We start from the raw sequence: 20,106 nt of genomic DNA, 5'->3' as shown, positions 1-20,106 counted from the left end.
TGATTGCGCAAAATAATTAATGATATTGAGCAAGACTGCCTCTTCAAAAGGGAAATCCCCATATCAGACATGTTTTGTGGTCACGATCTTACGTGATGCCTCGGTGTTGTTTTTGTAACTGATGCAAAGTTTTTTTTTTTTGTTCTATTATTGTTTAAAAGTGAAGGAACGTCTCCTGGTCCAACATTCGACTCAACAACCCCACGACGACAATGAGAACGACGAAGGTAAGCTGAGTAACTCTGGGAACGATATGATTTTGGACATCCCATCCCATCCATGATCCATGACATTCGAAGTTCGAATGTTCGAACACCACAAAATGACAAACAAGCACTTTTGATTGACTCTACTGAGCGTGAATCTAAATTATTGTTGGCTAAACAATAAGCATCATAATCGTCATAGTATTCGTAATCCTGCTACAAATATCACTCCAATTTGTTTGCTAATGTAATACAATATCAATAGTGTAGGCCTAATTATTATATAGGCCCCCTAGTATTTATATATATAGAAAGCGTTTTGGGGTCCAGCAGTATTTGCCAGACTGAATCATTTTAAAGGAACACGAGTTTACTTCTAGAGGAAACTATAAGGCACAGGGGAGCCTTATAGTTTCTAGAAGTAGGTCGAGTTGGTGTTTGAAAAGCGTTCTGTAACCGTTTGTTACAAAATGCATGTCATGTATGGGTAGAAAAGATGTTGTACTAAAAGTAGAATACAACAATGATCTACACAAATGCCTCGAAGAAATGTCTTGCTTTACTCCGTCATACATGTAACTGCTGTTTATTCTTTTATGAGAGTATGGAAGTAAATGTATTCTTGAATTGAAATTGAATTGAATTGAAAATTGAATTGCGTGATTTTCTTTTTATCTGATTGTCTGACACGGTCAGCCATTTAATTATGGGTGACTCCTACTCCTAGTTCGGTTTTGTCCGCTATCGTCTGTTAATACTATTATCGGGAGACGATAGCGTACGAAACCGAAATAGTTCAAGGAGTGACTCCCATAATGGCCGACCGAATTAACTAGATCCTCCCCGTCCTTTCCCTTTCTCATGCCCCGCCGACGAGTGATGCCGACGTACCCTACCGGAAGGTTGTAAGGACGGGCCCATATCTACCTCCATGTTCATTTGTCATGGACCTAATTTCATAAAGCTGTTACTTGCAAAAAGTATTGCTTAGAAAATTTCTTTGCTTATAGGATAATTGGGCATCCAGTATCCGCTATCGTCTCCTGTAACGGGAGACGATAGTGGATCGAAACTGCATACATAGTTCTAGGAGTAGGGCATCCAATACCATCTGACTTGCAATCTGCATTTAACAAATGTAAACTTGGGTTCGGTAGGCCTAACTGTTTTCATAAAAGCAATATTTTTCTGTGCACATCAAGTGTTTGTGCTTACTTACATTTAAAACAACACATTGCCTTGGATCGGACGAGTTGGACTATAAAAAGCATTTGAAACCGTTGTTTTATGAAATGCATGGTTAGAAAGACATTCTAAAAGTAGAATTTTTTATTATAATAATGATCCACACAAGTAGGCCTATCACTCAAAATTGCACGGTATTCATTTTACGTCGCGAACTAGCAAGATCGACCATTTATGGGAGTCAAATATATTTGACTCCTATAAATGGCCCACCATTATTGTTAGTCGACAATATTATTTTGAGTGACACTTGTGTGGATCATAATATTCTACTTTTACAACATCTTTCAACCATCGATTTGATAACAAACGGTTACCAAAAGCTTTTCAAAGACCAGTTCGCCTGATTCGAGGCAACGTGTTCCTTTAACAGTTACATGCTTACATACGAAATTGAGCTCTGGGTTGTAGCTTTCAAGAGCATCTATAGTGTTTCTCCTGTAGTGCATATTTGAGGTTCTTCACTATTGTTTCAATTTGTAATACATTATAATTTACAAATTAATATTCCTAATCGATTTCTGTGGAGTAATCCATGATGATACTGTACAATTATATGCGACCAAATTTGAATTTGTTGTCCCTTTTTTTTCTTCTTCAGAATGTTACATTCTTTCTTGGAACTGAATAATGGTTCACTGGTGCTACATGCTTTACTCCACATTTCCAACTACAGAAAAGCTTAAAGTTAGAACGAAGAGGTTAAAGAGTCAAAATAGCTTCTGCTCATACTTCGCTTTGTGTTTTACGTTTGGTGTGATTCACCTTATCATGGCAGATTTACTCACAAGAATTTCAGATCAGCTATCTCCGAGTCAGGTAGCACTGATGATCGACCAGAAAAGTCGTTCGGAAGTTGTTATAAACAGGAGGAGCAATGCCTTTAAGAAGGTCGTAGACGAGTTCCATGAAATGAAGAAGAATTCCGAACGGGATAATGAGAGGGCAAAACATCTTGAGCTTGACGTAACAAGAGTGTACGCTCAGTTATCAAGAACGAGGGACTCTCTGACGAAAGAGCAGAGAAAAAATGCAGAGTTGCTGGGAAAAATGGAGAAAGGTCATGTTATTTGTGAGAAGTGTCTTGGGGATGCAAATGAAGAGGATGAGAGATATTCGTCTGGAGAGGGCGGAGAAGCAATGAGAGGATTTAAGAAGGCTCAGAGACGGTTACCGCAGTCTGATGTTTCAACTCAGAAGAAGGTACAAATAAAAGTTGTTTTCTCATTTGTTCAAGTTTACCCAGACAGTTTCCAAGTGTTTCATTACTCTTCATAATAATAAATATCTTTCCCATTTCGGTGAAAGTGTTAAGACGCGGGCAAACATTTCTCATTATGGTGAAGTTCAGAATGTGAGGAACTATACCAGCTCAAAAATCAAACAACCCTGAGTGCCTGAGTGCTCAGTCAACGTTTACTACTTTTTGCAACACTAAGGGATCTAGGAAAGACGCCGGACACTTTTGGTAGTTGTCAAAGACCAGTCTTCTCACTTGGTATATCTTGACATAGAATGCACAAAATAACAAACCTGTGAAATTTTGAACTCATTTGGTCGTCAAAGTTTCAAGAGAATAATGGGGAAACAAACACTTAGTTGAAAAGTTGTGTGCTTTTAGATGCTTGAATTTGAGACCTCAGCTGAGATCTCCGATTCACTTCTTTCTCAAAAAATAGTTCTTCAGAGGGAGCCATTTCTCACAATGTTTTATACTGCTCATTACCAAATAAGTTTTTATGCTAACAATTATTTGGAGTAATAACCAATAGTGTCGGGTGCCTTACTTGATACTTGATATCTTTCCCTTTTTGGTGAAAGTGTTAAGAGGCGTGCACACATTTCTCATCAGGGTGAAGTTCACAATGTGAGAAACTACAGTACCAATCTAACAACCCTTTATAAATAAATTGACTGACTGAGCTTCCGCCCTTTTGCAACTATCCAGGGATCTGGGCAGTTAACATGCACAACAGGAAACCCTGTTACCCTGGATTGTATTTTGGTGGGATTTCGAGACTTGGGGCAGTCCAAAATGAGAAAATATTACAACATCACAACAGAGGGTGTAGAAATGTGTTGTTGTAAATACAGTGTACACCTTGTGTTGTCAACATCACAACAGACTATACAAATGTGTACACTACACCTTGTGTTGCACAAAGGGTCCACGTAGGTTTGCTCAACCATGCATGGTTATTTTTTAGTACGGTGGGGGGGGGGGGGGGCGGGGGGGCGGGGTTCAAAGTTAGCATTTCCTCTTGCGATATTCTGTAAATAACTGAGTACGGTAGGTGTCGAAATGCTTTCCAGGATTTCAATTGGTTTTTTTTATTATCGCTTTTCATTTGTACTGTTAATTTCTCCACAACAATTTCCTCTTGAATGACTTTGTAAGTAACTAAAAATAGAGATGTCTAAACCCATGTATCAAGATTTTGCTTTGTTTTGTTATTGCTTTAGAAGTTGATTTGTCCCCACAAGTGTTTCCTCACACTGTCGGAAAAACAATCTAAACACAGACGTACTCAACATTTATAAGAATAACATCAAAAAGGTTGGCTGCTAAAGTTGAATATTTCGCTGGTCTTTTCATTCTAAAATCTTTATGTTGTGAAATTGAAATAAATCAGGGATTACTTCTTTTTGAACCTTGTGTGGAAATATGGCCTAAGTTTTTGTTTTCAATTTATGATTTTGATTCAGGAGGCAATATCATCCATGATGAACCAAGATAAAAGTCAAACACAGCAAGGAACTGAGGGCAAAAGAACAGGTGGCGTCCCGCACGAAGAACATGAACTTCTGATTCGAGAAGCAGTGTTTTACAAAGAGCAGCTAACGCTTCTGGCCAAGGAGAAATCGATGAGTGTGGACACAATTTTGGTAAGATATTTTCTCAGAATGATAGAATGAACAACCACACTTTAAATTTAAAATCTCCATTTCTCACTTAAAGACACTGTACACTATTGGTAATTGTCAAAGACCAGTGTTCTCACTTGGTGTATCCCATCATAAGCATAAAATAACAATAACAGTTTTTTTAACAGCTTGAGAACTTCTTATATTACAACTGTCAATGTAAATTGGTGATATTCGAGAATTAATTTTCATTTACACTGTGCTTGCATTTTCATATTTTGCAATCAATCCAAATTGCTATGAAACAGAAAACTTATGACAAGTCTTTAAAGGCACTGTACACGTTTGGTATCTGTCAAAGACCAGTGTTCTCACTTGGTGTATCCCATCATAAGCATAAAATAACAAGCCTGTGAAAATTTTGGGCTCAATCGGTCATCGAAGTTGCGAGAAAATGATGAAAGAAAGAACACCCTTGTTGTACGAATTTTAGTGAGAAATTACCTCTTTCTCAAAAACTACATTACTTCAGAGGGAGTCGTTTCCCACAATGTTTTATAATATCAACAGCTCTCCAATGCTCGTTACCAAGTAAATTTTTAAGTTAATATTTGTTTTGAGTAATTACCAAACGTGTACTTCCCTTTAATTACAGTTTCTGAATCAACCAATCACTAGCTTTGCCCTTCATCCGTCATTTCTAATTATGTCGATGACGCCTTTGAGGAATGATGAAAATATTTCTTAAATTTGTCATCAATTTAGTGTCAGGGCCAAGCATCAAATTCAATTCTGGTGGTTAAGTCATCAGGGTGTGGGTTATGAAACCTTGGGTCGATGACTCGATTTCACGAAGAGTTAGGAGTAGTCCTAGGGGAAATTAAAAACGTATGGCTAGTCCTAACTCGTCCTAACTAGAGATAAGACTGGTCCTGACTCTTTGTGAAACCCACTGGGCCAAATTTCATAGAGCTGCTTAATTAAGCACACAAAAGCAGCCTGGGACTGTACAACAACTCACAAGAGAGCATAGGAAGGATTAATGGTTGGCGTGTGCGTAAAGCGCTCACCTCTCACCAAGGTGACCCCGGTTCGATTCCCGGCCGGGGCCATATGTGAGTTGAGTTGTGCATTGGTTCTTTGCTGTGCCACGAGGGTTTTCCAGACCATCCGATTTTCCTCGCTTGGGAAAAATCAAACACTTTCGATCTTGGCTGTGCTCCGTGGTTATAATGGGTTGATGTGGCTGGCAGCCAAAGGCGCCCTTGCATGCCTGCTTCTCGAACACGTTGTAGCCGCGTCCTTTGCAACTCAGCTCTTACATGCTGCAAGTAAGGATGATTTGCCCCCCTAAATTATTATTAATGGAATGATACTTGCCCAATGACCAGGGCACTATAAGAACTAGTTATTGTTAGTATTATTATCAATTTTTAGTGAGTTTTTTGTTTTGTTTTGTTATGGGGTGGGGTGGGGGAGGTTCCCGTTGAACAGAGTTCACATTTCGATCTATAAAGAGCAGGGTTTATACTGTAGCAATGAAACTGCAGGCAGTCATAAAATGTATGATTCAACCTATTTGTTCTGGGTGAAACTGCTGATACATGTATGTGGAACACTTCACTTTGTATACTGCGCAGACTGAGGGGGTTTCCCTAATAGGCCTACATTTCACAATCCTAGCCACATAAACAAACCACAAAGCTTAACTTGTCAGAGTCCATTGTGTACTCTTTGTTATCCCCATATTGTTTAATCAGCATCGTGGCTGGGAGCCAAAAACAACCTTTGTAATTAAAATCTATTGATTACAGTTTTTCTTTCTTCATCTGCGGTGCTTTTTAGGGGAATTCTCACATGACTCATTAAGAAAATTTTCACAATAACCTGATTGCAGATGGGGACAATGACTTTGAGGCAATAACGCTACAGTGAGGCAAAGTATAAGCCTTTTTGAGGTATGGCGGACGTGATTAGGGGTGTACTGTCTGGTTTGGGCATGGAGGTGGTTTGGGTACACACAGACAGATTTACCCAAACCTTAGTGTTGTAGCATTGTGTCCGCCATATCTCAAAAAGGCTTATTGTATTTTGGATGATAATCAAGTTCCTCATTTAATAAAAGGTTGTACAATTTTATATGTGAACTATGAGTAATGGTGCATCCTTAATCCTATCCTGGATCCTTATTTGAAAAATAAATAAAACTAATAAAATCTGGACCAGCAAGAAATGAGTAATAAAGGCCATTGTTTGGGGCATCACATCACATCGGTCACAGTGCCTTCACTTTTATTTCTTTTATTTTCCACTAAATTTCTGAGAATTGCCTTTATTTTGGCATGAGACATTACATAAAATACATATGTGTACATGATTTCTCGTTAGCATAAAAACTTACTCGCTACTGAGCAATGGGAGACTTTTTGAAAGCTCTGCCACTAGAGGGCAGCAGACCTACCAGGTAAGGGTGCACAACTACTATAGCAAACAATGGTAAATACTAAACATTCAAAAATACTCAAAAAATATATAGAAGTCTCTCAGCCTCTTGAAAATTAAATCGGATACATTGTCATACAACTAAACTTCAGATTTTTTCTCAAGTTTTGGTAGGTCAGCATTTTGGAATTTTTGCTAATTACCCTAGAAGAAACACTCCCCAAAACTCATGCACATCGCTTGTTATTCTTGGGGAACTCGTGTCCAGTACGTCCTGTTTCAGAACAGTTTGGTTTATGCTGGCAATGTGTTACGAAAAACAAAATACAGTTTGGCTAAATCTAAAATACAAAATCAAAAACAAGCAAAACACAAGGTATTTGCTGTCAGTGACCGTCACTCATGCTTCTCCTATTCCTAAGTTGTTGACATTACCTGGTGAAGAGCGCCCTCTCTTGGTGATTGGCAGATAGTTTCCCATTGGGAGCTTTCAAATATTAAACGACTCAGGCAGGCCTGAAGACTTTTATTAGGCATCTGAACGCAAATATGGGTAACAAGGGTGTTTTTTCTTGCATTAGTCTCTTGTAACTTCGATGACCAATTGAGTACAAATTTTCACAGAATTATTTTTCATTCATTATGTTGGGATACATTTGGTTTCTTTCTTTATTCTACTATAGCGGGCGGAGTAGATTTATCGGATGATCGTACTTGTAACTGCACTACCGCGGGTCAGTTCTTGAAATTGGTCTCAACATTTCGACTAGCTTGCTCTTGTCATCGTCAGGAATTGACTCTGCGGTAGTTATAAGCTAAAGTAGTAGTCCCAGCCAATGTTCTATACCTCCCACCTTTAGTATTAGTTTTCAAAAGCAGGACAGTTCTTTTTCAGAACTGAGAAGTCTCACGAACATTCTTCTTGCTAGTTGTTGAAAATGTTAACGACAAAGTGTCTCTCCTTCATGTCTCTCCATGGTTGGCGTGTGAGTAAAGCACTCGCCTCTCCCCAAGGTGACCCCGGTTCTATTCCCGGCCAGGGCTGTGAATTGGGTTGATGTGGCTGGCAGCCCTAAGGTTTCTTGCGAGCCTGCTTCTCGTATACATTGTAGCCGTGTCCTTCGCAGTTCAGGGGCCAATTTCATAGAGCTGCTAAGCACAAAAATTTGCTCAGCATGACATTTTTTGCCTTGATAAAAACAGAATTACCAACCAGATTTCCACATGATTTTCAGGATAAGCAAACAACAGCTGAATACCTGTAACAAGCAATATGCAACAAATGGAAATCTGGTTGGTAATCCTGTTGTTATCAAGGAAGACATTTTTGTGCTAAGCAAATTGTTGAGCTAAGCAGCGCTATGAAATAGACCGATCCATTACCTCCGCCCCATTGCGTATTGACCAATCACAACGCAACGAAGGTCCGACACTAAGGTCCGACATGCGTGCGCGTATGCTTGGCGCGCGCGGCAGAGTTGTGCAGAAAGGCATTGGAGAGCCCCACGTGTTCTTGCTCACACGTGCGTTGTGGGCGGAGCCTACTGGATCGGTCTATTGGGCCCAGCTCTTAGCTGTGTGTAAGGATGATTAGCCCCCCAAATTACTATTATTATTATTATTATTATTATCCACACAGGAGACAGCAGAGTATAACCAAATCATCAAGAATTTACAAAAAGACGTCCAGGAGAAAGTTGATCAGAATGAAGTACTTGTTGAGAGAATAAAAGAGCTTTGCTCTCAGGACTCAGAGGAAGGAAGTCGAGTCACCGAGCTTCAGTTTCAGGTTAGTCCAATTTTAAAATATTTATTTATTAAAGTTTTTAGAGCAGTTTTTAAGTCATTTTTACTTTGTATTCAAGTGTACTTAATTCAATCCAACTGTTTTGCAAATTAGCAGTTATTCTTCTTCGTATGCTTGGACTATTTTTCGCTTTTTTTTTAATGAGCTTAAAATTACGTACTGTAAAAAGAAAAGCTATTTTGAAGTGCTCTCCCGTACTTGTCCGCTAGTTGCAAGTTAAATCACCTGACGACCAGTCATAATTATTGCAATGGAATCCAGCTGCTGGCCTGGAATTTCAACTCTGAGAGGGCATGGCGATTGTGATTTTGCAGCAGGGCACTTGCATATTATAGGAGAATCAAAAAGTCTATGGGAAAGTTTTGGCACTAAGGCTAAGACTAGGGGCCCATTTCATAGAGCTGCTTAAGCAAAAAATTTGCTTGAGCAAGAAAATAGCTTGCTTATTTTATGTTACTGACCAAAATGTCATGCCATATGTATACATTGCTTATAACTGGTATTTAGCTGTTGTTTACTAAGCATAACAATTGAACGGAGTTTTTGCCGGTAAGCTGATTTTTCTAAGCTAGGAATTTTTCGCTTAAGCAAAATTTTGTGCTTAAGCAGCTCTATGAAATTGGGCCCAGGGGTAACGGAGGCCATTGCCTCCGTGTTATTCCAGGCTTGCAGCTGGCTAGGTACAGTGCAAGTGCAGAGCTGTGTCTTGACAGAGTTGCAACATTTAAGGGACCAGTGTTCTTTGGTCAGAGAGTTGATGGACGCCATTTTTGGTCTTAATGCATCACAACCCAATGGGAGATTTTTAAACGGTCCTTTTTCACAGTAGTGTGCGTGCTCAGACCTACGCGCATAATACTGAGCATGCGCGCATAGAGCTGCAGAATAGGACCGTTATGTCTGCTGCCGCCAGCATCTCAAGGGTCTTCTATTGGCAGACTAGTCTGGTGTCCTGTATTCGCCAATGCGTTTTTGGGGACACAAGTTGGCTTCTAATTGGAAATTGTTGAAACTCTCTTTATGTAATACAGCTCTGGGTCCGAGTTGCCAACTCTCCTTGATTCTGCAGAAAGTGCCCTGAAAATAAACCAATCTTTTCATGTTCTGATGGACAAAGTAAATCTCCCTGATTATGGAAACTTTGTCCCTGTTGTGTCGAATGTAAATTCTAAATATCTCATAGAATTGTGAATTGTCTTTGATTGCAAGATGTGAATGGTGACAGCTCTGTGTGAGTATGAGGACAAGTGAAATAGCACGCTTTACTGACCCCGTTTCTGCTCGATTTTATCTTTTTGTAGAAAGATAAACTTCAGAAGAGGCTCAACCTTGGTCAAGTCATGATTGACACGCTGTCCAAACGCTGTGAGGAGCTGGAAGCCCAAGTCAAGTTGGCGCAGAAACCAAACTTCGATACAACCGATGGCTCTAAAGTCTCTGGTCTCATGGAAGATACAAAAAAACAAAATGGCAGCAAAAGCCCCGTCAAGACTGAAGATCAGGTAAAGTTATCAGAGTTTTTAAAAGAACATTACAGAATTGGTTCTTGCCAACCAAACAGTTGCTGGCAGTGTAATCACTTTATGTAATCCACCATAGATACAAAAACTGACAAACCTGTAGAAGTTTGAGATTGATCGGCCATCTGGGTCACAAGAAAAAAAGTGAAAGATCGATTACACATTTTTGCGATAAACTCCAAACGCAAAGTTAATTTTTTTTATTTCTCATCAAATATGACACTTTAGGCTTGCATCATCATTAGACCCTGTAAGATTGATGTGAATCTGTGATCTTCAAGATTTTGTTTTCTTACTAATTCTTTAACGTTCCTTTAACAACAAAAAGATTATTTGAAAAAGGTACATGGTGAACAAGCAAATAGTCTCTTTCTTTAGGAAGCCTAGTATTGTCACAAATACAAGAAGACCCGAAACAGTATTGTTTGAGACCTCTGCTGAGGTCTCGAATTCTAGGCATCTGAAAGCACACAACTTTTCTTCCCTTATTCTCTTGCAACTTTGACGACCAATTGAGTTCTAATTTTCACAGTTTTTTTTAATGCATTTTTTTAGCTACACCAAGTGAGAAGACTGGTCTTTGACGAAAGGTGCCCAGTGCCTTTAAACATTGTAGCCTGGGTTTCATAATGAGAAATTAATAATAATAATAATAAAAATATCTTGCTCCTTTACAGATTAGCAGCCAATTTCTCTCCAATGAGCGTAAGAAACACCGACAGCAAGTCCAGCGTCTGGAGGAGGAACTTCAACTCTACTCCATTCAGATGGATCAAGTCATGGTCGAGAACAAACAGCTGTTTAAGGATCGCCAAGCAACGGAGAGGCAGAGAGAGGTAGGGATCAATGTTCCCTCCCCCCCCCTCCAAGCACATCAAGGCCCAATTTCATAGAGCTGCTAAGCAAAACAATTTGCTTAGCATTAAATTTTTGCCTCGATAAAAGTAACAAAATTCATCGTAAGACAAATTGTCAGTATTATCGTAGTGATTTGCATTGTGACATCACGCTTTACTAAGCAACTACGATTGCTTTGCAGTTATGATCAATCTTAGCCCGTTGTGAAATCGGCCCCAGGTCTTTCTCCTCTAGAAGACTGGTCTTTGACAGTTACCAATAGTGTCCAATGTCTTTAAGGTGAGGGCTACACTTCACTAATCTGCGCTGTCGGCCAAAATCAACTGTCACCAGGGGCATGTTGCCCTGGGGCTAAAACAGTGTTACCTCTTCACAGTCCAGAAGGATGTAGGCGCCTGGTTGATAGAGCAAAATGCAAAACTTTCCTAAACTTTTACGAAGCAAACCTTACACTTTGACTTAGAACCTTCATTTTTCCTTTTGATCGTGGCTGTTACATATTTGATAATCAATAATTAATCTTGTCTTATCTCTAGATTTTTGAGGATCGCTACAACAAGCTTATGGAGACCTTGCAGGCTGTTCAGCAACGGCAGCACCAGTGTTCTAACTGTCGCACCCTGGAACAGGAGCTAGCGAAGGTCAAAGTTGAGTTTGCTGACCTTAAAGAGGTCAATGAACTTGTCTCTGCTCAGGTATGGAAGTAATTTTTTTACAACATTTTTAAATTACAGCAAAGAGCAATTTAATTACAGAGGAAGGAAAAAGTAACACATGTTAAAGTGCACTTATCGAAAAGAGAAGGGGTTTGCCCCGGTGTTCCTGGCTGTGGCTGCTATATGCACTGTATAGCACTTTGTAAACCCTTATAAGGTGCTACATAGTTCGTCTTTCTGAAAGTTTGTATAACTCAGCGCCTTGAGTACCTTGTTTGGTAGATGCGTGCGCTTATAAGAATTTAATATTATTATTGTACTGTTTGACATCTCCCTCCCATAGATGAAGTTCTTCGAGGAAGATCTGAGACAAGAACAGTTAGACATGGAGAATCTCAAGTTGAAGAACACTTTCCACATTGAGCAGTGGAAGAGGAATTGCCAGAAAATGGGGCAACAGGTAAACACAAAAAAACACTTAATTGGTCCTCCCCTAATTTTGCATCCTGTCACCATTTGTTCTCATTTCTTTTGCAGCTTTTTCAAGATACCCTCTTATTGTGATTTCTTTGTAATAATAGTTCCACACCTTAATAGTCTCAACGCACTCATTATTTTGCTAGGTATACAGAGAGCTACGTTACGACCCATTAATTCATTAACAAAATTGTTTTGGTAATACCCTCACATGATAAAATACATAATTTGTGTTTTATGATATTAACAATGACAGTTAAATAGAAGCTAACATTATACAAATTCAGAATGGCAAATCTTAGGATTGCATGGGTGAAGCCTTGGCTTTTGTACCCCAACCACAAACTTTATAACACCTAAGAGTGTCTCAAAGCACTCATTATTTTGCTAGGTATACAGAGCTATGTTTGAAAAAAAAAAAACATTAATTCATTAAAACATTGGTTTTGTAATAGCCTCACATGATAAAATACTTAATTCGTGTTTTATGATATTAACAGTGACTGTTATAAATAGTAGCCAATATTATATAAGCAAGTTAGCATTAGAGCAATACTTAGGATTGGGTGAAGCTTTGGCTTTTGTACCCTAACCTATTGACAGACTAACACTGAATATAAGACTCACAAAGACAAAGCCAAGGGATAACAAGCAAATGTAGGTGTACCAACAATATACAAAAAAGTGAGCCACCATTGAATCGACTCGTACTATTAAAGTCATTAACATAGCACCATGTAGCTGCTTACCATGTAGCGGTTTAGGTGCTGTGGCACAATCTACAGCCAACCATACCAGAAAACTTCAGGTCAAACCCCCCTTGCTGATGTACTGGAGTCTTTTAAGTGCATTATACAACACACAGGGCCTATGGCTTTATACGTCCCACCCAAAGAAAGAAACATTAATGGTTAGGTTGTCTACAAGTGTCAAGACCGATACTCAAACCAGCTGTTTTAATCTTAACGGGATTAATTAAATGCCAGAATAAAATGTTGCCATAAACATCTAAAAAGTGATAATTTTACTCCTTGTTGTCCCATGCAAGTTCCTTTATATTAGAGGAACCCTTACTTTCTTTTCTTCACAAGAAACATACATTTTTCTTTAGGATAGGTCAAACAAGAGACAATTGTTGGAGAGATAAGAATTGTTTGAGGCAGTGGACACTATTGGTAATTACTCAAAATAATTATCAGCATAAAACCTAACTTGGTAACGAGTAATGGGGAGAGGTTGACAGTATAAAACATTGTGAGAAACGGCTCCCTCTGAAGCGCCATAATGTTTGAGAAAGAAGTAATTTTCCACAAATTTGATTTCGAGACTTCAAGTTTAGAACTTGAGGTCTCGAAATCAAGCATCTGAAAGCACACAACTTCGTGTGACAAGGGTGTTTTTTTCTTTCAAAGTTATCTCGCAACTCCGATGACCAATCGATTTCAAATTTTCACAGGTTTGATATTTTTTGCATATGTTGATATACACCAAGTGAGAAGACTGGTCTTTGACGCTTACCAATAGTGTCCACTGTCTCTAAAGTGAACAGTTTATTTAAACCTTACCATCCACACCTACAGGTTGATTTGTTGATGGGAGACCTCCAGAGAGAGCGCGAGTTGAGACAGAGACTTCAACAACAGATGAACCAAGCCAAGCCACGCCACCAGGTGCCTATGGCTGCTAGCCTTGGCGCTGCTGGCACCCCACCGCCAAGAGCCTGTTCCGTTAGTGTACCATGGTTCGGGTCACCCCAACAGCCTCTCCCGGCCTTTGTCGAAGTGGACTGCATCGACGGAGACAATGAATCACCATCGAATGGTGCGACATCGAATGGTGCGGGTGCTTCATCGTCCTCAAAGAGCTTATCGCAAGACAAGGTACAAGAGTGCCCTCGATGCAAACGTGAGTTTTCAGCGGACAAGACGAAGCAGTACCGAGACCATGTAGGAAAATGCTTTGACAGTTCCTGAAAGTGAAAGCTTTACCCATCGGGATCTGGAAGGGTTGTTGGTCTAAGGGATTTCTGTTTCACGGAGGAAATTGTTGGGTCTCTAGGATAGGGAGGTAGTGAGGGAAAAGATGGAGCGAAAGAAGAAAAAGAAAATAACCCCCAGTTTATAATCCGGAGACGTTTTAATAATGTCAAATAAATTACTTGGTCATTAAATCTTTTATTTAACCAGTCACTTAGACATGTTACATGTATACCCAAAGATTACATTTACCTTGGTGTGCATGTATCGTATAATCACTATACACATATGATATTGTCAAATAGTAAAATACTCACTAAGGGTTTTACTCAGGGTTTTGTTACTTGGGATTACAATGAGTACTTGAAATCAGTCTACGGTAACCAGGATTCCTGGATAGAGAAAAGCAATCATGGTTCAATATCTGGATAATTTACAAATTAAATGTTGAATAGGCAGCTATGCCATGTGAAATATTTGGGGCGAATTTTCTTTTACCAAAAAGAAAAACTGAAGTTAGGGGGAAGTTACAGAAGCCATTTATTTAGCCCCATTGTGTAGAAGGAGTAAGTGAATGCGACACATCAACAGCGGGAATAATTGTCCACAGATAAAATATAAAGATTTCATGATTGTTTTCGTTAGCTCAGGATATACCAACAGGAGGCTGAGCTATAAGCTCAAACAAATGAGGAAGCGCAAAGTACGATGTACTGAAAGCGCACTAAGTGGATAGCCGAGTACGGGACATGGGTCTATGCAACTGCCTTATAACTACTGAAAGGGTTTAGAAGATGTCAGGTCTGGATTTTCACGAAGGCCATGGAAGCCATGGCCTTAAAGGCCATGGCCTCCGTTGCTCTTGTCTTGGCCTTGGTGCCCCTTCAAAGTTTCCCATAGACTTTAAGATGGAAGTGCCCTTTTAAAAAATAAAAATAGCCTTGCCCCTCCAAGATGAAATTCCAGGCCTGAAGCGTTGTCCAGAAAGCAGGTAGAAGATTTCGCTCTGGAAATAATGAGGAAGTGACGTTGTTGTAGATGATACTCTCTTTACCCAGAAATGTTTGACTTTCGGGGAATTACATACATGTAAGGGAGATGAAAGTAACTGGTTTCAGTTTTGTACAAAGTTTGTAAAGGGGGGGGGGGGCATTGTGTGGCGTGATTTGCCGGAATACCGACGGTGTTTTGTACATGTAGTTGAAGTGTAAGGACCAAATAAACGTTAGGTTCGGATCTTGTATAGATGGACAAATATTTGGGTGGAAATAAATGATGTGAGAAGCTAATTATGATTGGTGTCTGCATCATTTTGCTATGGCCCTTTTCTAAACCACATCTTCGACTTTGGACTCAGCTTATGAGGCTCCATTCTCTCCCATGAAGCCCTGAGCGAGTATGTATATATACGCACAATTGTAAAATCAATCAGCGAGGCAATGCTAGCCTTGAGCCGAATCCAAGCCGAAGCTGTCGAAAAGGGCCTATGATTCTATGGCTTGACATTTGAGTTGATTGGCAACTGAAAATGATCTTAGCTAGTCCAATCAGAAGCCAGTATCGATGATGAGGGTTTTGGCTAGTCCAATCAGATAACAGTATTGATGATGAGGATCGTGGCTAGTCCAATCAGAAGACAGTATTGATGATGATGTTTGTGGCTAGTCTAATCAGATGTCGGTATCGCTGATGAGGTTTGTGGCTAGTCCAATCAGATGAAGGTATTGATGATGATGTGCATGGCTAGTCCAATGAGATGATAGTATTAATTGTAAGGTCAGTGGCTTGTCCAATGAGATGATAGTATTAATTGTAAGGTTCATGGCTAGTCCAATCAGATGACGGTTTTGATGATGAGGTTCATGGCTAGTCAAGTCAGATGACGGTTTTGATGATGAGGTTCATGGCTAGTCCAATCAGATGAGGTTCATGGCTAGTCCAATCAGATGACGGTGTTGATGATGAGGTTCATGGCTAGTCCAATCAGATGACGGTGTTGATGATGAGGTTCACGGCTAGTCAAATCAGATCAGTATTGATGTTAGGTTCATGGCTAGTCCAATCAGATGACGGTATTGATGATGATGTTCATGGCTAGTCCAATCAGATTATAGTATTGAAGAAGTTTTTCTGTTTTGTCCAATGGGGCCCAATTTCATGGCTCTGCTTACCGCCAAATTCTGCGCTCACAATCGTCTATCTCCGCCTACTGTAAAACCCGTGTAAGCAAAGAGATATACCTAAGTAACATTGAGTACGCACTGGAACTAGGAAAAGTTTCTTGCTACCCAGGAATTAGGCTTGACGTAACCGTGCTTCCGTAAGCACAGATTATTTGCTTATAAGCATCGCCAAGAAATTGGGCTTAGATGACATTGCAATGTTGCAAAGAAAAAGGAAAAACCCCAATTTGTTTTTGGTTTCAGTTTTTGATGTTTTTATTTTTTATTATTATAGATAGATGAGAAAGTTGATACTTTCCTGGTTAACTGTTTCAAGTAATAGGGTATTACCACCCGAAAAGGAAATGTAGACCTAGGGTCTAATTGAAAGTTGTTTATCGAGGAAGTACATGTACATGTACAAATGTACATCCATTAGATGTAAACTTGCATAAGGTTATAAGGAATAAGGGTATAAGGGTAAAAACCAAACATTAATATACATGTACATTCATTACATAGAGTAGTTACAGTTCAGTAGTTAGTAGTACCATGTATAGATTGGTAATTATAATGTGTTAATCTCAGTTAATGACTGATTTCTTCAAAGATTGAATTGGTGCACATCCACAATCATGGTTACAACTTTTGTTTATACAAAGACACCACATGAACAACCCATATCTATTGAACAACTCTTTGGAGGTCTTGTATTTGACAAGACTTTTTAAACATCGACGCAGAGAGTGTTAATTGAAACGACATTGAGATTTAAACTAAATGCATCATTGGTTTTCAAACAGTTGTAGACCCATGAGTGTGGTGTGCGTATTATTGTGTAATATAGTTGCATTATCTGTAGTTCATAGTTGCATTTCTGTTAGTAGTTGCATTTATGTAGTTGTATTTCTGTATTGTAGTTGCATGCAGTTTTTAGTGGCATGTACGTATAATTAGTAGTTGCATGAACATTGTACATTATACATAATAGTAGATATAATGTGTCAATCTCAGTAATAGACTGATTTCTTCGAAGGTGTGGTATGTCCATAGACCTATCTCTATGGTTATGTTGTTGTTCTTTGGTTTGCAGTAACTGTTAAAACACCATGTGTGTATCTACTTGCCATGGTAGCGTTTGTTCTTACATGAATTCTGTCTTTCTTTATTCTACTATCGCGGTAGATTGTTTGGGTGGTCGGGTATTCATCCAGGAGACTTCTCAGTTCTGAGAAGAAATGTCCTGCTTTTTAACTATTACCTGGGAGAATGGTATAGAAAATAGGCTGGGGGTACTTTAGCTTACTACAGCGGAGTCAGTTCCTAAAGTTGTCTCAACGTTTCGATTAGCTTGCTCTAGTCATCGTCAGTCACATGGTGTTACCGCAAACCAAACATAATGTACCTCACCGTGCAATACCTCAAATCCTATTATATTTTGTTGTGGTTGCTTTTTTTGTTGTTAGTTGGCTAGTTACAATGTTCTCAGTATACTTTTCCTAGAACAGTTCAGTGTTTTTAAATATGATCTTTGATTCATTTCTTTTTGCCTTGGAATATCTTCTGGTTTGGTCTACATTGTAAATACTTTTAGACTTTTTCAGAGCAAAAACTTTTTCAGTCAAGTTTTTCAAAATCATTTGAAATTATTACTCAGGCAGTTTCACTTGTGGTTATATTATTTTAAATTTTAATAAATATTTCGTAGTTCAAGGGAAGGTACACGTTTGGTAATTACTCAAACAAATATTAAAAACTTAACAACTGACTTGGTAACGAGCATTGGAGAGCTGTTGATTTTCACAGGCTTGTCATTTTAGTCATATGATGGGATACATCAAGTGGGAACACTGGTCTTGAAAATTACCAAACATATACAGTGCCCTAAATCTGTAACTTTATGCTCTTGATAAATATTGATTTGATTTGCTTGGTAATTTGTTATGTTTATTCCCCTGGATTTTCGCCCTATTTTATGAAGCCAATGTATAGTTAGCTCAGATGAAGCATGTATGTTAGCTTGCATTTTATCATGAGTGTGTATTTTTTTGTAAAAAAGTAGCTCAAGACAGCGGGCAACCTTTTGTAAAATATGTGCCGTGATAACTTCATAGATTTATTTCACATCCGTTAAAAAACAAATTAACATTGCTTTTAGTCTTTTAGTTCTTGATATTACCTAACTGTTCAAATAAATTAACTGCAATTTTAACAATTTTAGTTACTTTGTACCGTGTTTGAAGTGTTTTGATCTTTATAGTCAGTACAGAATTGATTTAGATGGTTAATAATACGCTGTAATCCTATCTGTTAATAAGTCTGTAATTAAAGGCAGTGGACACTATTGGTAATTACTCAACATAGTTGTTAGCATAAAACTTACTTGGTAACGAGCAACCGGGGGGGGGGGGGGCTGTTGACATTGTGTGAAATGGCTCCCTCTGAAGTAACATAGTTATTGAGAAAAAAAAAGTAATTTCTCGCTAAATTATTTGCGGAATTGAATTCAAGCTTCGAAAGCACACAGCTTTCATTATTCTCTCGCAACCTTGATGGCAAATTGAAATCAAATTTGTACAGGTTTGTTGAGATACACCAAGTGAGCAGACTGGTCTTTGACAACTATAAGTACAATACCTTCAAACAGAAGGGCTTGTGCCAAAAAGAAAAAAGAAAAAAAAAAAAAAACGGTATAATTTTCGGGAATAGTTTTACAGATTTATAATTGCCAGAAAAATTAATGATGTATTTAGTTTATAAAGTTCCACCACTGTTGTTAATAAATGGTGTTTTGAGATTATTTATTAAATTACAATATTCTTTAGTGTGTAATGAACAATGTTTTGCTGTTTGCCATTCTTCACTGAAGAACTGAACCTTTTTTTCTCATACCTGTATGAAATATTATAGACGTCCAATAAAAAAATCAAATAAAATTCATAAGAAAAATATCAATCGTTTTGTTCTCTCTGAGTTGTCTCGACTACGGACATGACGGAAGCTGTAAGTGGTTTCTAAGCTACAATCCCGGCCATACCATAGACGTCATAGTCGCTTGACCAATCAGAACGCAATATATGCTAATGAGCGGACACTTATTGCCAGCGGACAGTTTTTGTCATGACACCGGTCATCTCCTTAGGCCCCCTTTCAATGTTGGTTTTCATTGTTGCACGGTCTTCCCCTCATGATTTTGAAATTTTCGCCTCAAATTGTATAAAATGTTGGACCTACCCCTAGTGATTGTTTGTTATTTCTTTCAATTTTGGGTCAAAATTGGACAACAAATGCCTGACCGGTTGTGGTTTCCTTAGTGTTCGGCCTAAATTTGGAAGTAGACTAACTCCTACTGTTTTTCTGAAATTTTGGTCCAAATTGGATAAAAATGCTAGACTTACCCCCGCCCCCTCCCTTTTTGATTGTTTAAAATTGTAGTCAACATTGGACAAACAAATTTGCCTAACCCCTTGTGTTTTTCTTTAATTCGGCTCACACTGTTGCTGGACTTACCTCTTGTGATTTTTCAATTATGGGTTCAAATTTGTTTGATAAATTTGCTGGACTATGGCCTTCTACTGAGGATTTTTTTTTATATTTTTCGATCAAATCTTACAGTCTTGTTAAAGCCTTATTTTGAAATGTTTTAAACAAAGTCCACGATGAAAAATTTCAGACATTCCCGGCTGCACGCTTCCCGGCCATTGTCGTTTCCCCCCACCCCCTCCTGCCCATTTAAACGTTGGTTCTCCTCATTGTTGCACAGTCTTGTGCGTTCCCTTGTGATTTTTCTTCTTCCAATTTTGGGTTCAAATTGGATACAGGTGTCGGAGTAATTGTGTTTTGTGTAGTGTTTTGCTTTAAATTTGATATGGAAGGGTAGAAACCAAAGACT

At 38.7% G+C, this 20,106-nt stretch overlaps 1 protein-coding gene across 4 annotated transcripts; it reads left to right on the top strand.

The window, feature by feature from the left end:
• The first annotated feature begins 39 nt into the window (after positions 1 to 39).
• On the top strand, positions 40 to 17,963 carry LOC117303665 (myosin-J heavy chain-like). Of its 4 annotated transcripts, none has more exons than XR_004520525.1 (10): positions 140 to 227; positions 2,053 to 2,654; positions 4,158 to 4,337; positions 8,398 to 8,547; positions 9,867 to 10,067; positions 10,763 to 10,921; positions 11,480 to 11,638; positions 11,943 to 12,059; positions 13,657 to 15,705; positions 15,978 to 17,963. XR_004520525.1 is itself a non-coding variant. In XM_033787921.1 (9 exons), the coding sequence occupies exons 1-9, from the start codon at positions 122 to 124 to the stop codon at positions 14,047 to 14,049; spliced, it is 1,890 nt and encodes a 629-aa protein (XP_033643812.1). In that variant the 5' UTR covers positions 40 to 121; the 3' UTR covers positions 14,050 to 16,035. The 4 variants fall into 4 exon arrangements, 2 of the variants coding, with proteins under 2 accessions (XP_033643812.1, XP_033643811.1); XR_004520524.1 differs by having other exon boundaries at positions 13,657 to 15,910; XM_033787921.1 differs by having other exon boundaries at positions 40 to 227; positions 2,230 to 2,654; positions 13,657 to 16,035.
• Positions 17,964 to 20,106: the final 2,143 nt, after the last annotated feature.

Source organism: Asterias rubens, chromosome 20 (genome assembly GCF_902459465.1).
Source record: "Asterias rubens chromosome 20, eAstRub1.3, whole genome shotgun sequence".
Taxonomy (NCBI): Eukaryota; Metazoa; Echinodermata; class Asteroidea; order Forcipulatida; family Asteriidae; genus Asterias; species Asterias rubens.
Note: the sequence above shows the minus strand (reverse complement) of the source record. Positions and strands in the feature narration are given on the sequence as shown.